This window comes from Mixophyes fleayi, chromosome 4 (assembly GCF_038048845.1).
Source record: "Mixophyes fleayi isolate aMixFle1 chromosome 4, aMixFle1.hap1, whole genome shotgun sequence".
Classification (NCBI taxonomy): Eukaryota; Metazoa; Chordata; class Amphibia; order Anura; family Limnodynastidae; genus Mixophyes; species Mixophyes fleayi.
Genome location: NC_134405.1, coordinates 343898236 through 343923616, shown reverse-complemented (window position 1 = coordinate 343923616; position 25381 = coordinate 343898236). Strand labels below are relative to the sequence as shown.

At 42.5% G+C, this 25381-nt stretch overlaps 1 protein-coding gene and 1 long non-coding RNA gene across 7 annotated transcripts in view; both read right to left on the bottom strand.

Moving 5' to 3' along the window:
* The window catches only part of ABCC9 (ATP binding cassette subfamily C member 9), a 128403-nt gene that overhangs the window by 72049 nt on the left and 30973 nt on the right, over nt 1–25381 (bottom strand). For 4 of the 6 annotated variants that reach the window (XM_075210792.1, XM_075210790.1, XM_075210789.1 and 1 more), the window contains 5 exons: nt 12488–12666; nt 11135–11276; nt 9896–10017; nt 2447–2613; nt 1558–1800 (listed from right to left, as the gene is read on the bottom strand). In XM_075210792.1, coding sequence (XP_075066893.1) covers nt 1558–1800; nt 2447–2613; nt 9896–10017; nt 11135–11276; nt 12488–12632 — 819 coding nt within the window. In that variant the 5' untranslated portion in view covers nt 12633–12666. Of the gene's footprint in view, nt 1–1557; nt 1801–2446; nt 2614–9895; nt 10018–11134; nt 11277–12487; nt 12667–25381 lie in introns of those variants that run through there. The other 2 variants (XM_075210794.1, XM_075210793.1) reach the window with 1 other exon arrangement.
* Nucleotides 5674–9694, bottom strand: LOC142153310 (uncharacterized). The gene is made up of 3 exons (XR_012691468.1): nt 9324–9694; nt 8650–8712; nt 5674–5763 (listed from the first exon to the last, which is right to left on the bottom strand). It is a non-coding gene; the product is annotated as an uncharacterized LOC142153310 (long non-coding RNA).

The window sequence follows — 25381 nt, the reverse complement described above, 5'->3', positions numbered from 1 at the left end:
TCCCAAAGTATCATAGCTCCATAATTCATTAGCGACAATGAACTGACCAATCACTGTAGACCAGACTTAAGTCACCTGTGGCTTCCCAGGGGCTGTCAAGTAGACTGGGACTTGTAGTACCACAACAGCGGACGGTCACAGACTGCCTACTTCTGCTATAAATACACATATTCCAGCTTTGTAGAGACATTAATATGTTTATAGAACACCAACATGTGCACATTTTCCAGAGTACAAAAACTATATCTAGTAACTATTGTGTTCTCCTGTCTACCTGTGCTGTGGCTTCAGTAATTTACCAATGAACGATAGCTTGGAAAGTGGGCGTGGCTTCTTCACTGCGCACCTGACATTTCTTTATATGATAGGGGAGAAATTGAGACATTTCCCCAGGTCTCCGACTGGCAGGGGGCCTAAACATTTTCTGGCTTATCATTTTAGTGTTCCGACTTTTTTTATTATATAGTATTTATCCACTTGCTTATTTGGAAATTTCCAAGTAGAAAAGGTGCAAACCTAGCGCCTAAACATGTTAATTGGTTAAATTGTGCACACTAATGCAATATGGGGCCGAACCATCGTTTATCATGTGATTGGTCCGATAATTGGTTGAAAATACTGTAGTGTGTACCCAGCCTTAGAGCTAAGTTGAATGTTCATTTGACCCTGAAACTGACCCTGACCCTGAACAAAGATGGTCTCATATCGGGGTGAGTGCAAAGGAGGCACAAAGATCGCGCTCTGCGCCAATCTGATTGGCTGACGTCCAGAGACTTGTTTAAAACGCAGATTAGAAAAGTATCTCACCTCACAATGGAAAAATGCAGCGACTGCCAAATATCTGTATTTAAGACACGACCATTCACAGTGCCGGCTGTACAGATAATACGTTAACCCTCTCTCTGACTACTGCGGTACAAGCTGAGTTATTCTGAACATTGTAATATTATTTCTAGGGACAATGTGCTGCTGGACAGGTGAACCTAAGCAGGTCACACACACTACTATTTAGATCAGTGATGAGCCCTAGGGGTGCAGGTGGCCCTCCGAGCCTTCATTTGCAGACCCAGGTGCTTCCTGCTTTATTGTCAAATTTGTTTGTTATCTCTTGTAACACTGTCGATATGTTATTAGAGAGATATGCAGCACCGACTTTTGTGGAAGCTACGCAGGTAACTCTAGTGGGGTAAATGGACAAAAAGTTTATTACTGGGACAGAATTTAAATTAAGGTCTCAGACATACGCGCATTGATTTTTACGCATTCACCATATGATTAAACAATCTTTGATGCTGACAGGTAACGAATATATGATTTCTGATAATGTAAGCACAGACTTTCTGATCAGTGCTTGTTTCAGTCTGCATCAATCTTACCGTTGTCTGCAGCGCTTACGAGTGTGATAGATTGCAGGTGTATGGAAGCGCTCAGTGAGCACATGGCACACTGTGCTGGAGAGAGGCTGTGAGAACACACCCATAAGATACCCAGGGGTGGCCCTAACATGTATAATCGCAGCACAGTCTTACACACAATATACCTATTCATTTTCTTTACCTTCTGCTCCTCGTATGCGTCTTTCAGGGAGACGTAGTTGGTGAGCGCCCTCATTGCTATGGGCAATTTTCCTATAGTTTTTAAGTCAATGGGTCTCTTGTGAGCAGTGATAATGAGAGTATTCATCCACCAGTACGTTGCTTTGGAAAGTAAGTTCACAAAGGGCTGAAGGAACCTCACCCCCAAATCTTGGAGATCCTCAGGGGGCTTCACTTTCTGGGGGCTCATGGAAAACACATATTTCTGGAAGAAAAGAGCAAACGCCCATGAGATGCGTCCCTGCACACGGATAGACTGCACACGGATAGACAGCACATGGATCGACTGCACACAGATAGACTGCACACGGATAGACTGCACACGGATAGACTGCACACGGATAGACTGCACACTGACAGACAGCACACGGATAGACTGCACACTGACAGACAGCACACGGATAGACTGCACACGGATAGACAGCACATGGATCGACTGCACACAGATAGACTGCACACGGATAGACTGCACACGGATAGACTGCACACGGATAGACTGCACACTGACAGACAGCACACGGATAGACTGCACACGGATAGACAGCACACAGATAGACAGCACACAGATAGACAGCACACGGATAACCTGCACACGGATAGACTGCACACGGATAGACTGCACACGGATAGACTGCACACGGATAGACTGCACACTGACAGACAGCACACGGATAGACTGCACACGGATAGACAGCACACGGATAGACTGCACACGGATAGACTGCACACGGATAGACAGCACATAGATAGACAGCACACAGATAGACAGCACACAGATAGACAGCACACAGATAGACTGCACACGGATAGACTGCACACGGATAGACAGCACATGTACAGAGATAACGTACCCTGACTCTAATGACATTAATCTCCACCGCCATGAGCAGACCATACAGAATGACCATCGTCCCGGTGATGCAGAATCGTAATTGAGTCAGACCAATTCCATTTTCACTATATTTCACAAGCTTAATGGTTTTGGCTATAAAGGCTAACACCCAATAGAGGAAGAGAGCTGGGAAATGGGAGAGTCAAAGGTGCAAATTAGATTATAATTCAGCAAACTTCACAAAGTGATTGTAAGAGTCAGAATCCATATTACACTCTGGAGTCTGTTCCCTACAATACTATTGTATGAGGATTTGGCTACTGCAAATAGCAGGAACATTGGAGAGATTCCAACCTCAGGGGAGAAAACTGTCTAAATAATCTCCTACAGTAAATAGTATAATATATCATACTTCATGAGTGCAATGGTAAATCTCATTAAAGAACCTAGCAGTGGATGCTGTAATCCTACTCTCCACTCTCTCAACACCTGCTCTACACTGCAATCCAATGACATCTCTTATTCACTGCGCTCTATCTACACTGCCCCTCACTGCCTCAACACCTCCCTTCACTCCACTATCTATACTGGATCTACACTGTACTCACTGCCTCATCACCTCCCTTCACTCCACTATCTATACTGGATCTACACTGCAGCTCACTGCCTCAACACCTCCCTTCACTCCACTATCTATACTGGATCTACAGTGTACTCACTGCCTCATCACCTCCCTTCACTCCACTATCTATACTGGATCTACACTGCACTCACTGCCTCATCACCTCCCTTCACTCCACTATCTATACTGGATCTACACTGCAGCTCACTGCCTCAACACCTCCCTTCACTCCACTATCTATACTGGACCTACACTGCACTCACTGCCTCAACACCTCCCTTCACTCCACTATCTATACTGGATCTACACTGCACTCACTCCCTCAACACCTCCCTTCACTCCACTATCTATACTGGACCTACACTGCACTCACTGCCTCAACACCTCCCTTCACTCCACTATCTATACTGGATCTACACTGCACTCACTGCCTCAACACCTCCCTTCACTCCACTATCTATACTGGACCTACACTGTACTCGGCATCTGCTCTCACTGCCCTCTATTACACTGGGTCTGACTGCGCTCTCTCTACACTGTACCTCACTGTCTCAACACCTCCCTTCACTCCACTATCTATACTGGATCTACACTGCACCTCACTGCCTCATCACCTCCCTTCCCTCCACTATCTATACTGGATCTACACTGCAGCTCACTGCCTCAACACCTCCCTTCACTCCACTATCTATACTGGATCTACACTGCACTAACTGCCTCAACACCTCCCTTCCCTCCACTATCTATACTGGATCTACACTGCACTCACTGCCTCATCACCTCCCTTCCCTCCACTATCTATACTGGATCTACACTGCACTCACTGCCTCATCACCTCCCTTCCCTCCACTATCTATACTGGATCTACACTGCACCTCACTGCCTCATCACCTCCCTTCACTCCACTATCTATACTGGATCTACACTGCACCTCACTGCCTCATCACCTCCCTTCACTCCACTATCTATACTGGATCTACACTGCACCTCACTGCCTCAACACCTCCCTTCCCTCCACTATCTATACTGGATCTACACTGCACTCACTGCCTCATCACCTCCCTTCCCTCCACTATCTATACTGGATCTACACTGCACCTCACTGCCTCATCACCTCCCTTCACTCCACTATCTATACTGGATCTACACTGCACTAACTGCCTCAACACCTCCCTTCACTCCACTATCTATACTGGATCTACACTGCACCTCACTGCCTCAACACCTCCCTTCACTCCACTATCTATACTGGATCTACACTGCACTCACTGCCTCAACACCTCCCTTCCCTCCACTATCTATACTGGATCTACACTGCACTCACTGCCTCATCACTTCCCTTCCCTCCACTATCTATACTGGATCTACACTGCACTCACTGCCTCATCACCTCCCTTCACTCCACTATCTATACTGGATCTACACTGCACTAACTGCCTCAACACCTCCCTTCCCTCCACTATCTATACTGGATCTACACTGCAGCTCACTGCCTCAACACCTCCCTTCACTCCACTATCTATACTGGATCTACACTGCACTAACTGCCTCAACACCTCCCTTCCCTCCCCTATCTATACTGGATCTACACTGCACTCACTGCCTCATCACCTCCCTTCCCTCCACTATCTATACTGGATCTACACTGCACTCACTGCCTCATCACCTCCCTTCCCTCCACTATCTATACTGGATCTACACTGCACCTCACTGCCTCAACACCTCCCTTCACTCCACTATCTATACTGGATCTACACTGCACCTCACTGCCTCATCACCTCCCTTCACTCCACTATCTATACTGGATCTACACTGCACCTCACTGCCTCATCACCTCCCTTCACTCCACTATCTATACTGGATCTACACTGCACCTCACTGCCTCAACACCTCCCTTCCCTCCACTATCTATACTGGATCTACACTGCACCTCACTGCCTCAACACCTCCCTTCACTCCACTATCTATACTGGATCTACACTGCACCTCACTGCCTCAACACCTCCCTTCACTCCACTATCTATACTGGATCTACACTGCACCTCACTGCCTCAACACCTCCCTTCACTCCACTATCTATACTGGATCTACACTGCACCTCACTGCCTCATCACCCTCCTTCACTCCACTATCTATACTGGATCTACACTGTACTCACTGCCTCATCACCTCCCTTCACTCCACTATCTATACTGGATCTACACTGCAGCTCACTGCCTCAACACCTCCCTTCACTCCACTATCTATACTGGATCTACAGTGTACTCACTGCCTCATCACCTCCCTTCACTCCACTATCTATACTGGATCTACACTGCACTCACTGCCTCATCACCTCCCTTCACTCCACTATCTATACTGGATCTACACTGCAGCTCACTGCCTCAACACCTCCCTTCACTCCACTATCTATACTGGACCTACACTGCACTCACTGCCTCAACACCTCCCTTCACTCCACTATCTATACTGGATCTACACTGCACTCACTGCCTCAACACCTCCCTTCACTCCACTATCTATACTGGACCTACACTGCACTCACTGCCTCAACACCTCCCTTCACTCCACTATCTATACTGGATCTACACTGCACTCACTGCCTCAACACCTCCCTTCACTCCACTATCTATACTGGACCTACACTGTACTCGGCATCTGCTCTCACTGCCCTCTATTACACTGGGTCTGACTGCGCTCTCTCTACACTGTACCTCACTGTCTCAACACCTCCCTTCACTCCACTATCTATACTGGATCTACACTGCACCTCACTGCCTCATCACCTCCCTTCCCTCCACTATCTATACTGGATCTACACTGCAGCTCACTGCCTCAACACCTCCCTTCACTCCACTATCTATACTGGATCTACACTGCACTAACTGCCTCAACACCTCCCTTCCCTCCACTATCTATACTGGATCTACACTGCACTCACTGCCTCATCACCTCCCTTCCCTCCACTATCTATACTGGATCTACACTGCACTCACTGCCTCATCACCTCCCTTCCCTCCACTATCTATACTGGATCTACACTGCACCTCACTGCCTCATCACCTCCCTTCACTCCACTATCTATACTGGATCTACACTGCACCTCACTGCCTCATCACCTCCCTTCACTCCACTATCTATACTGGATCTACACTGCACCTCACTGCCTCAACACCTCCCTTCCCTCCACTATCTATACTGGATCTACACTGCACTCACTGCCTCATCACCTCCCTTCCCTCCACTATCTATACTGGATCTACACTGCACCTCACTGCCTCATCACCTCCCTTCACTCCACTATCTATACTGGATCTACACTGCACTAACTGCCTCAACACCTCCCTTCACTCCACTATCTATACTGGATCTACACTGCACCTCACTGCCTCAACACCTCCCTTCACTCCACTATCTATACTGGATCTACACTGCACTCACTGCCTCAACACCTCCCTTCCCGCCACTATCTATACTGGATCTACACTGCACTCACTGCCTCATCACCTCCCTTCCCTCCACTATCTATACTGGATCTACACTGCACTCACTGCCTCATCACCTCCCTTCACTCCACTATCTATACTGGATCTACACTGCACTAACTGCCTCAACACCTCCCTTCCCTCCACTATCTATACTGGATCTACACTGCAGCTCACTGCCTCAACACCTCCCTTCACTCCACTATCTATACTGGATCTACACTGCACTAACTGCCTCAACACCTCCCTTCCCTCCACTATCTATACTGGATCTACACTGCACTCACTGCCTCATCACCTCCCTTCCCTCCACTATCTATACTGGATCTACACTGCACTCACTGCCTCATCACCTCCCTTCCCTCCACTATCTATACTGGATCTACACTGCACCTCACTGCCTCAACACCTCCCTTCACTCCACTATCTATACTGGATCTACACTGCACCTCACTGCCTCATCACCTCCCTTCACTCCACTATCTATACTGGATCTACACTGCACCTCACTGCCTCATCACCTCCCTTCACTCCACTATCTATACTGGATCTACATTGCACCTCACTGCCTCAACACCTCCCTTCCCTCCACTATCTATACTGGATCTACACTGCACTCACTGCCTCAACACCTCCCTTCACTCCACTATCTATACTGGATCTACACTGCACCTCACTGCCTCAACACCTCCCTTCACTCCACTATCTATACTGGATCTACACTGCACCTCACTGCCTCAACACCTCCCTTCACTCCACTATCTATACTGGATCTACACTGCACCTCACTGCCTCATCACCCTCCTTCATTCCACTATCTATACTGGATCTACACTGCACTCACTGCCTCAACACCTCCCTTCACTCCACTATCTATACTGGATCTACACTGCACTCACTGCCTCAACACCTCCCTTCACTTCACTATCTATACTGGATCTACACTGCACTCACTGCCTCAACACCTCCCTTCACTCCACTATCTATACTGGATCTACACTGCCCCTCACTGCCTCAACACCTCCCTTCACTTCACTATCTATACTGGATCTACACTGCACTCACTGCCTCAACACCTCCCTTCCCTCCACTATCTATACTGGATCTACACTGCACTCACTGCCTCATCACCTCCCGTCCCTCCACTATCTATACTGGATCTACACTGCCCCTCACTGCCTCAACACCTCCCTTCACTTCACTATCTATACTGGATCTACACTGCAATCACTGCCTCAACACCTCCCTTCCCTCCACTATCTATACTGGATCTACACTGCCCCTCACTGCCTCAACACCTCCCTTCACTTCACTATCTATACTGGATCTACACTGCACTCACTGCCTCAACACCTCCCTTCCCTCCACTATCTATACTGGATCTACACTGCACTCACTGCCTCAACACCTCCCGTCCCTCCACTATCTATACTGGATCTACACTGCACCTCACTGCCTCAACACCTCCCTTCACTCCACTATCTATACTGGATCTACACTGCACCTCACTGCCTCAACACCTCCCTTCACTCCACTATCTATATTGGATCTACACTGCACCTCACTGCCTCAACACCTCCCTTCACTCCACTATCTATACTGGATCTACACTGCACCTCACTGCCTCATCACCCTCCTTCACTCCACTATCTATACTGGATCTACACTGCACTCGCTGCCTCAACACCTCCCTTCACTCCACTATCTATACTGGATCTACACTGCACTCACTGCCTCAACACCTTCCTTCACTTCACTATCTATACTGGATCTACACTGCACTCACTGCCTCAACACCTCCCTTCCCTCCACTATCTATACTGGATCTACACTGCACTCGCTGCCTCAACACCTCCCTTCACTCCACTATCTATACTGGATCTACACTGCACTCACTGCCTCAACACCTCCCTTCCCTCCACTATCTATACTGGATCTACACTGCACCTCACTGCCTCAACACCTCCCTTCACTCCACTATCTATACTGGATCTACACTGCACCTCACTGCCTCAACACCTCCCTTCACTCCACTATCTATACTGGATCTACACTGCACCTCACTGCCTCATCACCCTCCTTCACTCCACTATCTATACTGGATCTACACTGTACTCAATATCTTCCCTTACTGCCCTCTGTTACACCGGGACTGACTGCACTCTCTCTACACTGCACCTCACTGCCTCAACACCTCCCTTCACTTCACTATCTATACTGGATCTACACTGCACCTCACTGCCTCAACACCTCCCTTCACTCCACTATCTATACTGGATCTACACTGCACTCACTGCCTCAACACCTCCCTTCACTCCACTATCTATACTGGATCTACACTGCACTCACTGCCTCAACACCTCCCTTCACTTCACTATCTATACTGGATCTACACTGCACCTCACTGCCTCAACACCTCCCTTCCCTCCACTATCTATACTGGATCTACACTTCACCTCACTGCCTCAACACCTCCCTTCACTCCACTATCTATACTGGATCTACACTGCACTCACTGCCTCAACACCTCCCTTCCCTCCACTATCTATACTGGATCTACACTGCACTCACCGCCTCAACACCTCCCTTCACTCCACTATCTATACTGGATCTACACTGCACCTCACTGCCTCAACACCTCCCTTCACTCCACTATCTATACTGGATCTACACTGCACTCACTGCCTCAACACCTCCCTTCCCTCCACTATCTATACTGGATCTACACTGCACCTCACTGCCTCAACACCTCCCTTCACTCCACTATCTATACTGGATCTACACTGTACTCAATATCTTCTCTTACTGCCCTCTGTTACACTGGGTCTGACTGCGCTCTCTCTACACTGTACTCGGCATCTGCTCTCACTGCCCTTTATTACACCGGGTCTGACTGCGCTCTCTCTACACTGTACTCGGCATCTGCTCTCACTGCCCTCTGTTACACCGGGTCTGACTATACTCTATTACACCTTCCTTTAACTGAACTCTATTTATAAGTAATATTCACAGCATTGTATCTGTGCCTCTTCTCACCTGCGCTCTAGACTTACACGTTCAGTCACTGCATTCTCTCAATCTATTCTATCTGCACCTGTGCTAGGTAAAGGGTTGAGACCAGACCGATGCACCTGGGTTTGCAGAGAAGCCCAAAAACACCATTTCATTTTGCGGAGCAAGATTATTACCATAAGATAAAGTGTTGGTCAGGGCACATATTGCAGACTGGTCTTACTGTGCTCATAGCTGGGCGTTACCACTACATAAAAGGACTTGACTTTTGCAACTGCTTCATATATCTACATGTAACTGTATCCGGTGGACATTTTCCCACAATATACGTATTATTTGCATATCTTACCTAATAAAAGTTTGGGGAAGTTTGATGTCTCGATATTATGGTAATAGATTATGGACGTTGTCGCTGCAATAAATCCCATGATTGCCGGCATGAACAGGTGAAGATGGCGAGAGTCCATTTTCCTACAAGGAACATATTAGACACAACGCTTCTAAAGAAATCATTTGGATGGATACATTCATCACATGTAACACTTAGGGCCTGATTCAGCTGTGGACGTAGGTCCCATTGTGCCGTATCTTGCGTCAAATAGCTCTGCGCCAGTGCATGTACGTCATGTCCAAACGCAAATGGCACCACTACACAATCTACCCACTAGGCCTTATAGGTAAATGCAGATATTATTAGATTTTCTGCAGTCAGTGGGAATAGATGATCGAATTTGTACCATTTGAGCCATTTTTGTTTTAATAGTACCTTGATTTAAATCCTCTATTTGTGTATATAATGGTATGAAATTCATCCTTCCAAATTATTTACGATCAGAGTCTTCCGGCATTAAAGGAAGAATGTTTAAATTATCTTTAGGATTGATATTCAGAATCGTGTCTTTGGCTCCATATATACAACGGATACTTTCAAATGAAGGTCCTTATCGGTATAACTAAAGATTTTTAGTTTACAATGTAAATTTTGTCTTTTATGGTACATGCACTTTTTTATATAGATATGTACGGGATGTTGATAAACGAGACTCTAAACATATGAGTCCGTCATTATGTAAATAATTTGGATTGGTTCTCTCACATGATTGGGCGCTACTACTTTAAATACATCACTGTTTGTTCTAACCCCGATGGCTTGATAAAGATTAATCTAATCGAAACGCGTTAGTAAGGGCAGGTACCACAGAGGAAAGCACACCGGACGGGCTGTCTTACTCGTACTCTCTGAAGTTGTGGAAGAAACAAGTTATCAAACCTATCAGAAAAGAGTTATCAAACCTTCAAAATCTATCTAGTTCATTTACTAGAATGAACTAGATAGAATAGCTAGAATCTGGTTGGTTGCTATGGGCAACACCTCCCCTTTTCAGTTTTTGAAGGTTTGATAAATCTGCCCTGTAATAGTTATTTAAACACACTGAAAGTAAAATATATCATTAACGCGTATAAGATATTACTATATAATCTCTGTGCTTCTGGCACAATATGTTTGTTGCAATACAAAATGTGATGTCTAAATACGGAAGTAACTATTCCAGGCATGTCACGCGTGTATACATGTAACAGGACTCACGTGTCGGACACTATGCCCTCTGCGATCTCGCAGACATGGACAAACAGCAGGACGAAGGTCAGCAGCCAGCGCAGGTTGTGTCCGGGGAAGTGCAGCCACGTGTTGTGGTGGATCTGGACCTTGGAGCTCTGACTTCCCCATCCTGCACCAACAGAGAGAAGACAGAAATTATCCACCAATCAGGGGGGATCAGACCCGCCCAGCAGGAGCGAGTAACCAATAAACAAGCGGAATAGGTAAAGTATACTTGCTCCTTAAAATGCCAGCTTGGCTTAAATTAAAAACCTGGTGCTGATAGAATTTGGCAGGTATCTGAGTTTACATCTGGATAATGGTAACTGATGGAGGGGCGCACAGGACCCCCTCGCTCATTGTCAGTGTAATATTATTACTTTGTATTAACATAGTGCAATATGCTCGGAAAGTGGGGTATATCTCTAATTTACAAGGGGTAATTCATATCAGAACATGTGACATGGGGTTTGGGGGAACATGTCGTCACACAGTAACCAGAGCCATTGGTTATTAACAACAGGAAGCATTTAGCACCGTGATTGGCTTCCGAACTCTGAGCAAATGCTGCCTACCAGACTCCAGCCAATCATAGCGCAGTAGGAGGCATAGACTCAGGATTGTGAGGCCAATCATAATGTTAAAGCAAGTGCTCGGTTATAGAGACCAGCGCTGATTGCTGAGGGGCATCAGGACATGGGGGGGCTATATAAAGGCATATGGGGCTATTCAGGGAAATGTGAGCAATTATAATGTGCCAATTGCTGTTGGTTGGATTATTATTAGTGGCTGATAATGCTTATGAATTACTGGAGGTAAACACACATGTATAAACTGTTCCCCACTCCTCTTAGATTGTAAGCTCATGTGGCCAGGGCCAGCTTTAACTTCTGTTAGATCAGTGTATGTTACTTATTTGTATGACAGGAGCCAGTAGTCATGAGCAGTATAGTCCTATCATGTTGCTCTTCGCATGGTGGCAAATTTGCAATGAACACAACAGACTCCATATTGGCATGAACCATAGGCATCAATGTTTTCTTGCCCTTTGATATAAGTCACTTAATCCCGATAAGAATCTCATGCTATGTGACAAGGAAACTGCTCTAATGAGGCAGCGGCATAAAAACACAAGTAGACCATTCCCGAACATTACTATGTGATTTTGGGTTCTGCACAGGCGGGGTATATGAAGTTACCTCAATCCCACCTCAGAGCAGCCACATGATTGGGGGTTCAGTCACCGGCTGTAGCTGTATACACAAAACGCTGCAATACCTGGCGCCAGACACTGCGCTATCCCATCATACGTGATCCCTACTTTATATCCAGGTCACTCACCTATAAATAGGATGGGGAAGGTTATAAAGAGCAGGAAGACATGGGGGACTAGGTTCAGGGCGTCCAGGAAGCAGATATTGTTCAGCACCCCATTATTCACGTTGTACGAGGTCTTCGTGTTGTTACCACAGAACGAGAGACTCATTTCTTCAGGTAAATGGGATGGAAGGAAATCACTGCTGGACAGAGAACAGAATAATGATTATATGTTACACATTAATGTCCGAATCTGTAATGTTACATTTATCATGGTCTGAAATCCAAGCTTCATTCTGGGCAAATCTTTCTTCAAAGCTCTTTTACAACCAACCCAATTCCAGTGAAATATGTCAATTAATTATTTTTACATTGACTAAAGTGTAGGAGAAAATCAAAGCACAATGAACATTTTTCACCTCTTACTGATGGCTACTCTCACACCTCTGTAGAACTTCTGATAAATTACAGATAATGTGCTCATACATACTAGGAGTGACCTATATGAAGTATAAAGTTCAAATTTTCAAATCATACATTTAAAACACAAACCCATATACACCAACAGTATTTACACAAGAAAAGTGTTTAATATCAACATCCCAATTTCAACTCATTTCTAACAATCAAATCTCTCAAAAAAGATAATTTAATTATAATTTAGGAGCTAGATTTTCCCTAAGCCAACAACAGCCAATCAGAAACCTGCTTGAAGTGTTTAACTTGAACTGGACAGATTAAAGCTGGTTGCTGATTGGTTGCTGTGGCTCATTGCAAATTTTGCTGCTAACTGAGTTAGTACGTTACTGTCAGGTGAAGAAAATGCTGAATGAGGATAATATAATATATGAAATATAACCAGCATTCTGTAAATCAGACCTATCAACCTAGTTAAATTGGGCATCGTTCTTAGTCCTAATTCTTGGTCGTTGGCCAATGCTTTGAGCAGGTTCTTAATGCGATTAGTCTGGGTGTAGTTAGAGGTTAGTTTCTCCTCTTAGTGTGCGGTGATATATTCTGTCTTGCATATATATAACCTGCTTATGACAACTGAATGATGCACAGGTAATTGCAGCAATATAACTATGTCACACACCTACCACATTCAAATCTAAATGTAAATTATGTTTTTAAAAACTTATACACAGCCAATACTGTAAAATTAAACCTAAAATGTATTAACCTCAAATACAATAGAATATAATTAAAAGGGCTAATGAAATGATATAATGATCCGGTCAGCCAATCCCTTTCAACCTTAGAGCCATATTACGTATATTTAAGAGTTCATACTGTATCTATAATTAGTAATTAAAAGAATTTGATGTGAAGAAACGAAAACTAGCCAGGGGCAGCTGTTCCTCTCCTCCGTATCAGTACAAACACCCAAACGTATCTTTATGGGTTACTGAGAGCTCTTAAACAAGACATTTCCAATAGATCAGAACTTAATGTAGAACAAAGGCCCCAATTTGATGGTTTGTAATAAGAAGCAAATCTTTAAACTCTAGTGAATATGAAAGGTAACTTTTGATCCGCTATTTTATAATACCAAATCAGTTCACTTCCAAGACCCGTGTTGCAGTCTATACAGATTTATAGATACCAACGGCCAATATCCCGGCTTCACCACGCCAGTGGAAAATCTAGTTTGTGGATGCTTCATTATTATTATTATTATTATTATTATTAATTTTTATTTATAGGGCGCCACAAAGTATCCGTAGCGCCGTACAAGGACAAACAATGGCACAGTACAAGGTGAAACAGCACAGTACAAGTAACAGTAAGCACTATAACTCTGGGGGCTCAGGCACAGCATGAAAGAGAGGGAGGGAGGGGAAAAGTGAGTACAGGCAGGTAACTATGGCCCAAGAGGGTGGGCACGGATGACAGGTTGAGAGTCACTGAGGGGAGCAGAGAGAAGCAAGAGGAGACAGAGGGCAGAGGGACTGAGAGGAGGTGAGCTGAGTAGCTGGAGAGCGCAGTTAAAAGTGATGGAAACAGGAGGTATAATATATGTAATTATACACATCACACATATTATATGTCGCATTATAGTACTTTGTAGATCTTTAGTATATAATCCTGACTGTGCACCTAGGGCCTGATTCATTAAGGAAAGTAATTTTTTTTAAAAATGAGTAACTTTGCACCTTGACAAAACCATGTTGCATTGGAGGGGAAGGCAAATTTAAAATGTGTGGACAGATTTATAGTTGGGATAGAGCATGTCCTAGATCAACTTTAAATTTCAGTGTAAAATAAAGCTATCAAGTATTTGTGTGCTACATGAAAAAACAGCCAGTATTTAATTTATGTGCAAAAAAATAATCTAATATGCACCCCTTGTATTGTAACATGGTTTTTGTCCAGGAGACATTTTTTTTTAACTTACTTTCCTTAATTAATTAGTCTTCAACTGCAAGACATTCACCGGGATCAGCTCAATAAGATGGTGAGTTTCCAGGCAACGCCTGACAGCTGGAGGCTGGAGAAACTCTTGTTGTACAAAGGAGTGAATTCCACAAAGTGGGTGCAGCCCAAAAAAAGTCCTGTAACCGGGAATGGGAGGATGTGATGAGAGTGGAAGAGAGACGCAGATCTTGTGCAGAACGGAGGTGTCGAGTTGGGAGATATTTTGAGACAAGTCATGAGATGTATGTCGGTGCAGTTTTGTTGCTGGCCTTGTAGGTTAGTAGAAGTATTTTATATTGGATTCAGTAAAGTATAGGCAACCAATGTAGAAACTGACAGAGCGGAGCAGCAGTAGAAGAACTAAAAGTTTGATTTGCAAATGAAAATAATAATAATATAATGGCAAACATCATTCATTTGGTCATACCTTTACACAATACACATCTCTGAGTATTACTAGTAGCAGGTTCATATAAAGCAACTTTGAAATTATGTTGTCCATTAAAATGATAAAATCTCCATTAAACAAATTGAGATTTATTTTGTTTAGAAACCACAGAGCTGCATTCATTCATTCCAAGTGAAATATGGTTTCTCTGATGGAAAATAATCTCCACTTGGCCATGTTCCGGTTAGAGATTTTCATTCCTCTTCATCACATGTAATATATTAATTGGTAGAGTAGATGTCAACAGAGGATTAGAGATGATATCTCTGTGTTTACACTTCTGATAATTGTACTATTTCTATGCTCTTGGTGTACGTCTATAGCTATCAATTAGTAGAAAGTCTCCCTGCTGCATTTAATCCAAGGTTCTTCCACATTTCTAGCAATAATTTGGTGTTACAGTTAATATTGCAGAACAAACACCTTCTAAATTGTGTCATTGTAGATACTTGGGATTTAGGATGGACCAGAAATGGCCATAAAAACCATAGATGTATTTAAAAGATTATATTAAACTAGGTCAACTTGTCTGTATTTTAAAGAACAAATAAAGTCTCATACTGACATTACTATGTGATTATATATATATATATATATATATATATATATATATATATAATATATCAAAATAACTAATGCAAGTGGGGCTTAGCAATCAACCAAGTTGGACAGGCTTCTTATCTTCTCATGTCTACACTACATAGAATCTAAGAACAAATAAGAGTTTATCTTGAAACCACCAAAACTGGAGGCAGAGCTTGTGACAACCTACATAGATCTCCATCGTGCACAGTGAGTTCTATGTAGACTCAGTCATCTCAAAGCTCTGAGGCCTACCACCTGCCCAGTGCCCAGCCGGCCGCTTGCTCTCCCCTAGTTTCCTGCCTAGTTTCTTTAAGTGCTTAAAAGTAATTGAAAAGCAACTTAATAAAGCACAAATTCCTGGCAGCGGCTTTGTTGTATCTACCACCCTACAACTAATCCACTTGTTGCTGGCACAAAGCACATCTCCGGATTCAGATGGTTGTTTCCTGATCCTGCACCCTGGAGCCTTAACAGTATGAGCAGAGCAACCAAGCACAAGACTTTCAAATAAAATTATTTTGTCTATTGTTTTGTGTATCCCGCACCCTCCACAGTCTCCCCTTTGCTACCAAGCACTTCCCAGCAAGGTCACATATGGCTTCTGACTTCCAGCATTACTTCCACCACAGTCTTTGGCCTAAATGATCGCTTCTGTCTCTGGACAGTTAGACTCATTGTAGCACCTACGACCAATCTGGGGGTCGTGGTCTACACCGCACCTCTTCCCCCCACGTCAGCAACAACTGCACCCAATGACCTAGCTTCATACACTAATATACTGTGTATAAAATACTGGCACCAGCTTGTGGACTACTTATAAATAGGTAGGTTCCGCCTGTCCAATGAAAATTACTTACCGGAGCCGACAGACTGGTCATCCTCAAGGGGAGCCGGACACTCCCCCTCCTGGAACCTTGCACCTCATCCCATCACCTACAGCCAACTACTTACTCTCAAGTTAAACAGCTGCCAATAATATAAGGGCAGCAGAGGCAAAAGTACAGTTATATCATATTATCAGCAGGTAAGCTCAGGAAATATCATTCCAGAGGGCCCCAACAGCTTCAAGAGCCCAAACAAACCATAATGCAGTCTCCTCTACCTTCCATCAGTGGTTGGGGGCAAATAAATTGAATTATGTCCAACTAATTTTATATACCCTACCAATAAACCCAGACTATTTCTAGGACCTTCCCACTACAAGGACATCCTCCAGTTGTTCCATCAACCCTCACTTTCAGTGGTCTGCAATCTAATGCCATCAGCACCCTCCAGTTCACTCATTAGTTCAACTTCAAGGGCCAACACCATTAATACTCCCCAACCTCCATACCTAATAATACCCAGTCATACCTGTCCCAACGGAGCCTACCTCCCCCATTTTTAAAAAAAACTGCAACACAGAAGTCGAGCTATACAGCACTTTATCCTCAATTGGTTTCTCAGAGTGAACAGAGAAAGAAACATAATCATTTTACCTAGGTTGTGCTTATCCCAACAGGTTAGATCCTCTAGTGCTTTCTCCATTTTCTGAAGGGCCCTGGGTTCCCTATGTATAAAAACAGGATATCCCAGAATGGTTTGATCCATCGAGCTACATCCAGGTCGTCTGAAAGCATTCTAGAATCTAGACCCCTCTCTCCTCTGATGACAATCTCTTCACACTTCTCTAACTCTCAAGTGTCTCAGACCCAGAGTGTGCACAGTCTTGAACTGTACATTTAAGGACTATACCCAGAAGGTTAGAGCCCTAGAAGCTATACAAGGCGCAAATAACTCAGCAATGTCTCATATAATTTCCCTGATCCAGGCCCTGTGCCAAACTCAAGTTATCCCCAACTTAAGAACTTCAGGGACAAGTTCCCACTTTAACAACTTTCACCTCAAGCTTCAGTTGAGCCTTTTTCAAACCTACACAAGCCCTTTCAAGAGTCTTCCAGAATTCTTACAACCTATAAAGGGTCTGCATTGTAGTTATTATATATCACTATAACACCTTCTGGTGCAACCCTTTAATATGAACTCCAAACATTTGGACCTGCCCAGGTAGATATTATACTATTGGTGTCTCTTCATAGAACTTCCTTGTTCTATGTCCTAGAACCCTTGTAACCTATTCACTAGTTTAACTTAACATAAGGAACACCTAATATGTCTTCTACTGTCACAAAAGGCCAAGAAAACATCCCAGCTGGACACTTCATCTTACTTCAAAAGAAAAGACCAAAACAACCAAGAAACATCCACGTCTGGAAGAAATCCTTTTATTCTCCCAGCCTGCGACCTCCTGGAGAAGGATGAAATCCCACCAGCAATCTCCTGCAGGAGGTGAAACTAACCATCAGCAGGAAATCTAAAGAGCTCAAAGCCAATATTACAGCCCAGGCAGCAGGACACATGAATTGGAGGACAAAACCCAATGAAATATGTCATCAAGTCACAGACCAAGAACTTAAGTTGAATAAAAGAAAAATTAAAAGACCTAGAAAAAGAACCAGCAGAAATAGCTTCATGATAAGATATTACACAGATCCTAGAATCTCAATAAAACAAGATAAACAACATTTTAGAGCTGATAGTAAATGATATCCACAGAGACAGAGGAGATCTAACAGACACCACAGGGGATTCCTGGTAAATCCCTCTAAAGCGTTAAAATAGTACAAAAAAACAGCAGACAGCATATTTGAATCTTGCATTATATATGTAAATTCGGAAGGGTCGGCAGACAGCGCCTCGCTCTCACTGGGCCCTGCTGTCACTAATTTTCAGTGCTAATGGTTGAATGCCGTGCACAGCCGCAACTCCCATGGGCCTTTGTGGGCAGCACAAGGGAACTGATTGGTTGGGGCAGAACGCCAAGCGTCATACATTTGTAGCGATGCTTCATGTCACACTGCACCAATATTTTGCATGGAGCCCACAGCAGGAGGGCATGTGTGCTTTTTAGTTCCAGTCTAAAACTGGCACACATTTAAAAAGGCCAAAGTGGGGACAGGCCTGTTTGGGCTTTCAGTTCTGGAAGCAAAAGCTAAAATGGGGCTGCCTGCCCCCCCCCCCCCCCACACACACAAAAATCACAGGGGAGCGGAGTGGTGGATGTGTCGGAATCACTACCCCTCCACACTTTACTATGGTGCGTGGTGATGGCATATTAGACCCCCTGCTTGGAGCTCTGGTCTTTTCACTCCTGTTCCTGCGGCTGGAAGAGATTCATGACTGTGAATGTTCAACTTTTTATTTTCAAACTTGAAATGTTGACTATTGAATGTTATGATTATCTACCGTATGTTTACAGTTACATGATAAATGGCAGCTATTCAGAACATCATCATCTGCGGGAAAATCATTACTATTACTTCACAAAAACAGACCAGAGGACACCAGCTATACCTACTCTCCTGCAAACACAAGTCACCCCCCTTCCCGCTCCGTACAGCACAAGACTATGGCCATACAAGGCCCGCTTAATTTTGTTTTATCAGAAACTGCGGCCTAAACTCTTAAATGTTTGCAGCAGAGGTCCCATGCGAAAAAGCGAACACACTGTTGGATAACAAACTAAGAGATAAACAGTCAGAAATGGGGATAAGTGCCATCAAAGACAGCTGCAGGTGTCTATTGTATGAAATTACCGAGAAATTCTGTAAATTTTAATCTTTGCTTTATAATTTCTCAGGCCCTAACACCAGTCCAGAAATGCTTTGCAAATTCAGTCTTATTTAAGTCTTATTTAAGCTTCTGTTGTCTTCCTATGGTCTTGACAGAGAGGGTGACACTTTTGAACACCCGAATAAATACTGAGAAGATATATGTATTAAATTCATACACTTCATTTACAAGAGGGACCTGCGTTGCACCCAGCCAATACCTGAGCAAGAATAATTATCATCCCTAAACTCGGAAAAGACTTAAGCTCCTTCTCGTGCTATAAATCCATCTCTGTTCCCCAAACTGATCTTAGTGCTGGCCTGCTAGAGAGTAACCTTGACTCAAATGGCAGAACCTTCAGATTAAATATCTGGGCCTATTGGCTTACCAGACAATATGGCCAATTGTACAAGGCCTACTACTACTCCCTCATTGATAGAGACAATCAAAGCTGACTTGATAAAATGAAACATCTGTTGGCACTCCCCTCCCCACAGCAGAGTCTGGGTGACATAGAGACAGTTTACTCTGGACTTTGCTTTATATCATTTCTCCTTTGGATCCATAAATGAGACAGACACACGGTAATTAAAGAACATTCCTGGTAATCTCTTTTCTTATGTCTATCTGGGATCATTACAACATAGAGTACCCTCTATCTTCCTCTTCTTCGCTACTTGTTCCCTCAGGGTCTCCATACGTCCGACCTCCCAACCTGGATGAACACAAATATCAGATTTGTAAATTAAATAGTCCTTCTTAGACTTTCAAGTACAAGAATTGGCCTTCTAAGAAACTGCTTTTATTAATTTCTACAAATTATGAAAAAATTGTACCAGTCAATACAACAGATCAGCACTCAGAGACCGTGTATCACTATGATTCCTCCACTCTTGGTCCTACTGTCTTATATTGATTGTATGCAACATTTTTAATAAGCAAAATATATTGACCCTGAACTCAGGTGGGACGTAAACCATTGGATACAAAACATTCAAAAGCTCAATCTATGTCAGGACGAAAGAAATTGTCCTCAAGAGATATCTCAGATGGTTTCATGTACCTGTCAGATTAAAACGTATATTTCAAACAGCATCGGACCTCTGTTCTTATAATGGTACATTTATTCTTATATGGTGACAATGTCATAAAATCTCTGTCTGAAACATTTGGATGCTTATTACTACCTGGCTATATGCTGCACCTGAAAGACAGATTAGTAAGTGGCTGAGGATTAGTTGGCGCAGGAAGGAGGGTTTGGGATTGATAGGTAACTGGACTGCATTCTCTCGGTCACAGGCTCTACAGTAGGAATGGGCTGCACCTCAATGGCTGCTCAGGGAAGAAGATGACTGGAGGATGTTCTAAATTAAGAACTCAGGGGAGGGTGAATATAGAAGCGGTTTGAGAGGTAGTGTGTATATGTATATATATATATATGTGTGTGTGTGTATATGTATATATGTGTGTATATGTATGTATATATATGTATGTGTATATGTATATATGTGTGTGTGCATATGTATATATGTGTGTGTATATGTATGTATATATGTGTATATGTATATATGTGTGTATATATGTGTGTGTATATGTATGTATATATGTGTGTGTATATGTATATATGTATGTATATATGTGTGTGTATATGTATGTATATATGTGTGTGTATATGTATATATGTGTGTGTCTGTATGTATATATGTGTGTGTATATGTATGTACATATATATATATATATATATATATATATATGTGTGTGTGTGTATATGTGTATATATATATATATATATATATATATATATATATATATATATATATATATATATTGCTTGAGTAATCACTTTAATAATGATTAATAAAATAGAGGTTCCTATAACTTATAAGTTTTAGGATCCTCTATTTTATTAATCATTTTATATATATATATATATATATATATATATGTATGTATATGTGTGTAGTCTAATTAAACGTTTACTATTTAATAGAAGAGGCAGGCTTCAATAATTATTTTAATAATTACTAATAAAATAGAGGATCCCATAACATAGCTGTTGTGTGTGTGTGTGTGTGTGTGTGTGTGTGTGTGTGTGTGTGTATATATATATATATATATATATATATATATATATACACACACACACACATATATAGCAATGATGCCGCACATTAAAAAGAAAGAAACAGTGATTTCAAAAAAATAATTTTGAAATATATATATATTACTTAAAACTGATGTCATTTTATCAGTGTTTCTTTTTTTTTTAATGTGCAGTATCAATGCTATTTTCTGGGACGGGGAGCTGGGGGGCATATGCCCGTTGGGCCGGGCAGAGAAAAGACTATTTTGGTCCAGTCCCTGCACTGGCCCAAGTCTCTATTACTTGGTGGCTGGCCCCTCCTCTGAGACCAGCCACCTTCTATCATTGGCATTGGATTCTTATGATCCATCCTCCCCTTCCCCTATGTGTGGCCTGCTGTTGGTGTCACATGGGACGAACACCACGTGACAGGTGCCGTCCCATTTGTGAGAGAAACAAGGTCATACAGCGAGCAGATAGAACAAAGTTATTGGGGGTAGTATGTTAATATAATGTGTTTGTGAGGGGGTAGTATGTTAATATAATGTGTGTGAGGGGGGTAGTATGTTAATATTATGTGTGTGAGGGGGGTAGTATGTTAATATTATGTGTGTGAGAGGGGTAGTATGTTAATATAATGTGTGTGTGAGGGGGGTAGTATGTTAATATAATGTGTGTGTGAGGGGGGTAGTATGTTAATATAATGTGTGTGTGAGAGGGGTAGTATGTTAATATAATGTGTGTGTGAGGGGGTAGTATGTTAATATAATGTGTGTGTGAGGGGGGTAGTATGTTAATATAATGTGTGTGCTAGGGGGTAGTATGTTAATATAATGTGTGTGCGAGGGGGGTAGTATGTTAATATAATGTGTGAGGGAAGGGGGGTTCTTAATTTAATCTTGGATTGCAGGTGGATGCTAGTTATTTAATGGGTGCTATTTTATTTGTGGGGTGATGGTAGGGCAATTTAATTTAATAGTGGGGGCTATCAATTTAAGATGGGGTAATTGGACCTTTAAATTTAATGCTGGGCTGGTTTGGAAGCTCATAAATGAATGTGGGGCTGTTTGGGGAAAATTAGATTTTATTAAATGTGAAATATGAATTATTTAATGCCAGGATGGTTGTGGAAAATGGTTATATTTTTTAAACGTAAATGCCATTTAATTTATTGCTGGGGCTGTTTCGAGGGAGGGAAATATGTTTATATATTAAATGGGAATACTATTGATTTAATGCTGGGGCTGGTTGGAATTTTCTAAATTTCATGTACCCATGTTTTTTTCCAAATAGGGCCCCCAACTTTCCAGGATCCAGACAAGCAGCAACTAGAGAAACTAGCAGCCACAGGTGGTGAGAGTGACAAGAACAGGTAGGAGAGAGCAGGACAGTCTGCCAACTGTCCTGAATCTGGTCGGGCAGTCCTGAATTTGGGTGACTGTCTTGCGTAGTCAGGATTGGGTCCGACAACAAGGACAGTTGGGAGGTATGTCCCCCTCCACACTGTACTGCTCGTAAAGGCAGAGCTGCGTGCACCTAACAGTAGTGCACACTGCATTGCCTGTGTATTTGTCTAAAATGATAACCATGTTACATCATAGGGGCCCCCCTGCCTAAAGTGCCCCGGGCCCCCCAGAGCCTTAATCCAGCTCTGCATCACAGGTCAGCCGTATATAATTGTCTATGACATCACAGCCCAGCCGTATATAAATGTATATGACATCACAGGTCAGCCGTATATAATTGTCTATGACATCACAGGCCAGCCGTATATAATTGTATATGACATCACTGGTCAGCCGTATATAATTGTCTATGACATCACAGGCCAGCATTATATAATTGTATATGACATCACAGGCCAGCAGTATATATTTGTATATGACATCACAGGTCAGCCGTATAGAATTCTATATGACATTACAGGTCAGCAGTATATAGTTGTCTATGACATCACAGGCCAGCAGTATATAATTGTATATGACATAACAGGTCAGCCGTATATAATTGTCTATGACATCGCAGGCCAGCCATATATAATTGTATATGACATCACGGGTCAGCCGTATATAATTGTCTATGACATCACAGGTCAGCCATATATAAATAGTCTATGACATCACAGGCCAGCCATATATAATTGTATATGACATCACAGGCCAGCAGTATATAATTGTCTATGACATCACAGGCCAGCCATATATAATTGTATATGACATCACAGGCCAGCCATATATAATTGTATATGACATCACAGGTCAGCCGTATATAATTGTATATGACATGACAGGGCATTAGTATATAACTCTTTATGACATCACAGGTCAGCCGTATATAATTTTCTATGACATCACAGGCCAGCCATATATAATTGTATATGACATCACAGGTCAGCCATATATAATTGTATATGACATCACAGGTCAGCCGTATATATTTGTATATGACATCACAGGTCAGCCATATATAATTGTCTATGACATGACAGGTCAGCCATATATAATTGTATATGACATTACAGGCCAGCCATATATAATTGTATATGACATCACAGGTCAGCCGTATATAATTGTATATGACATGACAGGGCATTAGTATATAACTCTTTATGACATCACAGGCCAGCCATATATAATTGTATATGACATCACAGGTTAGCCATATATAATTGTATATGACATCACAGGTCAGCCATATATAATTGTATATGACATCACAGGTCAGCCGTATATATTTGTATATGACATCACAGGTCAGCCATATATAATTGTCTATGACATGACAGGGCAGTAGTATATAACTCTTTATGACATCACAGGTCAACTGTATATAATTGTATATGACATCACAGGTCAGCCGTATATATTTGTATATGACATCACAGGTCAGCCGTATATAATTGTCTATGACATGACAGGTCAGCCATATATAACTCTTTATGACATCACAGGTCAGCTGTATTTAATTGTCTATGACATCACAGGCCAGCAGTATATAATTTTACATGACATCACAGGTCAACCGTATATATTTGTATATGACATCACAGGTCAGCCATATATAATTGTCTATGACATGACAGGGCAGTAGTATATAACTCTTTATGACATCACAGGTCAGCAGTATATAACTCTTTATGATATCACAGGTCAGTAGTATATAACTCTTTATGACATCACAGGTCAGCAGTATATAACTCTTTATGACATCACAGGTCAGCCATATATAATTGTCTATGACATGACAGGGCAGTAGTATAAAACTCTTTATGACACCACAGGTCAGCAGTATATAACTCTTTATGACATCACAGGTCAGCAGTATATAACTCTTTATGACATCACAGGTCAGCCATATATAATTGTCTATGACATGACAGGGCAGTAGTATATAACTCTTTATGACACCACAGGTCAGCAGTATATAACTCTTTATGAAATCACAGGTCAGTACTATATAACTCTTTATGACATCACAGGTCAGCAGTATATAACTCTTTATGACATCACAGGTCAGCCATTTATAATTGTCTATGACATGACAGGGCAGTAGTATATAACTCTTTATGACACCACAGGTCAGCAGTATATAACTCTTTATGACATCACAGGTCAGCAGTATATAACTCTTTATGACATCACAGGTCAGCCATATATAATTGTCTATGACATGACAGGGCAGTAGTATATAACTCTTTATGACATCACAGGTCAGTAGTATATAACTCTTTATG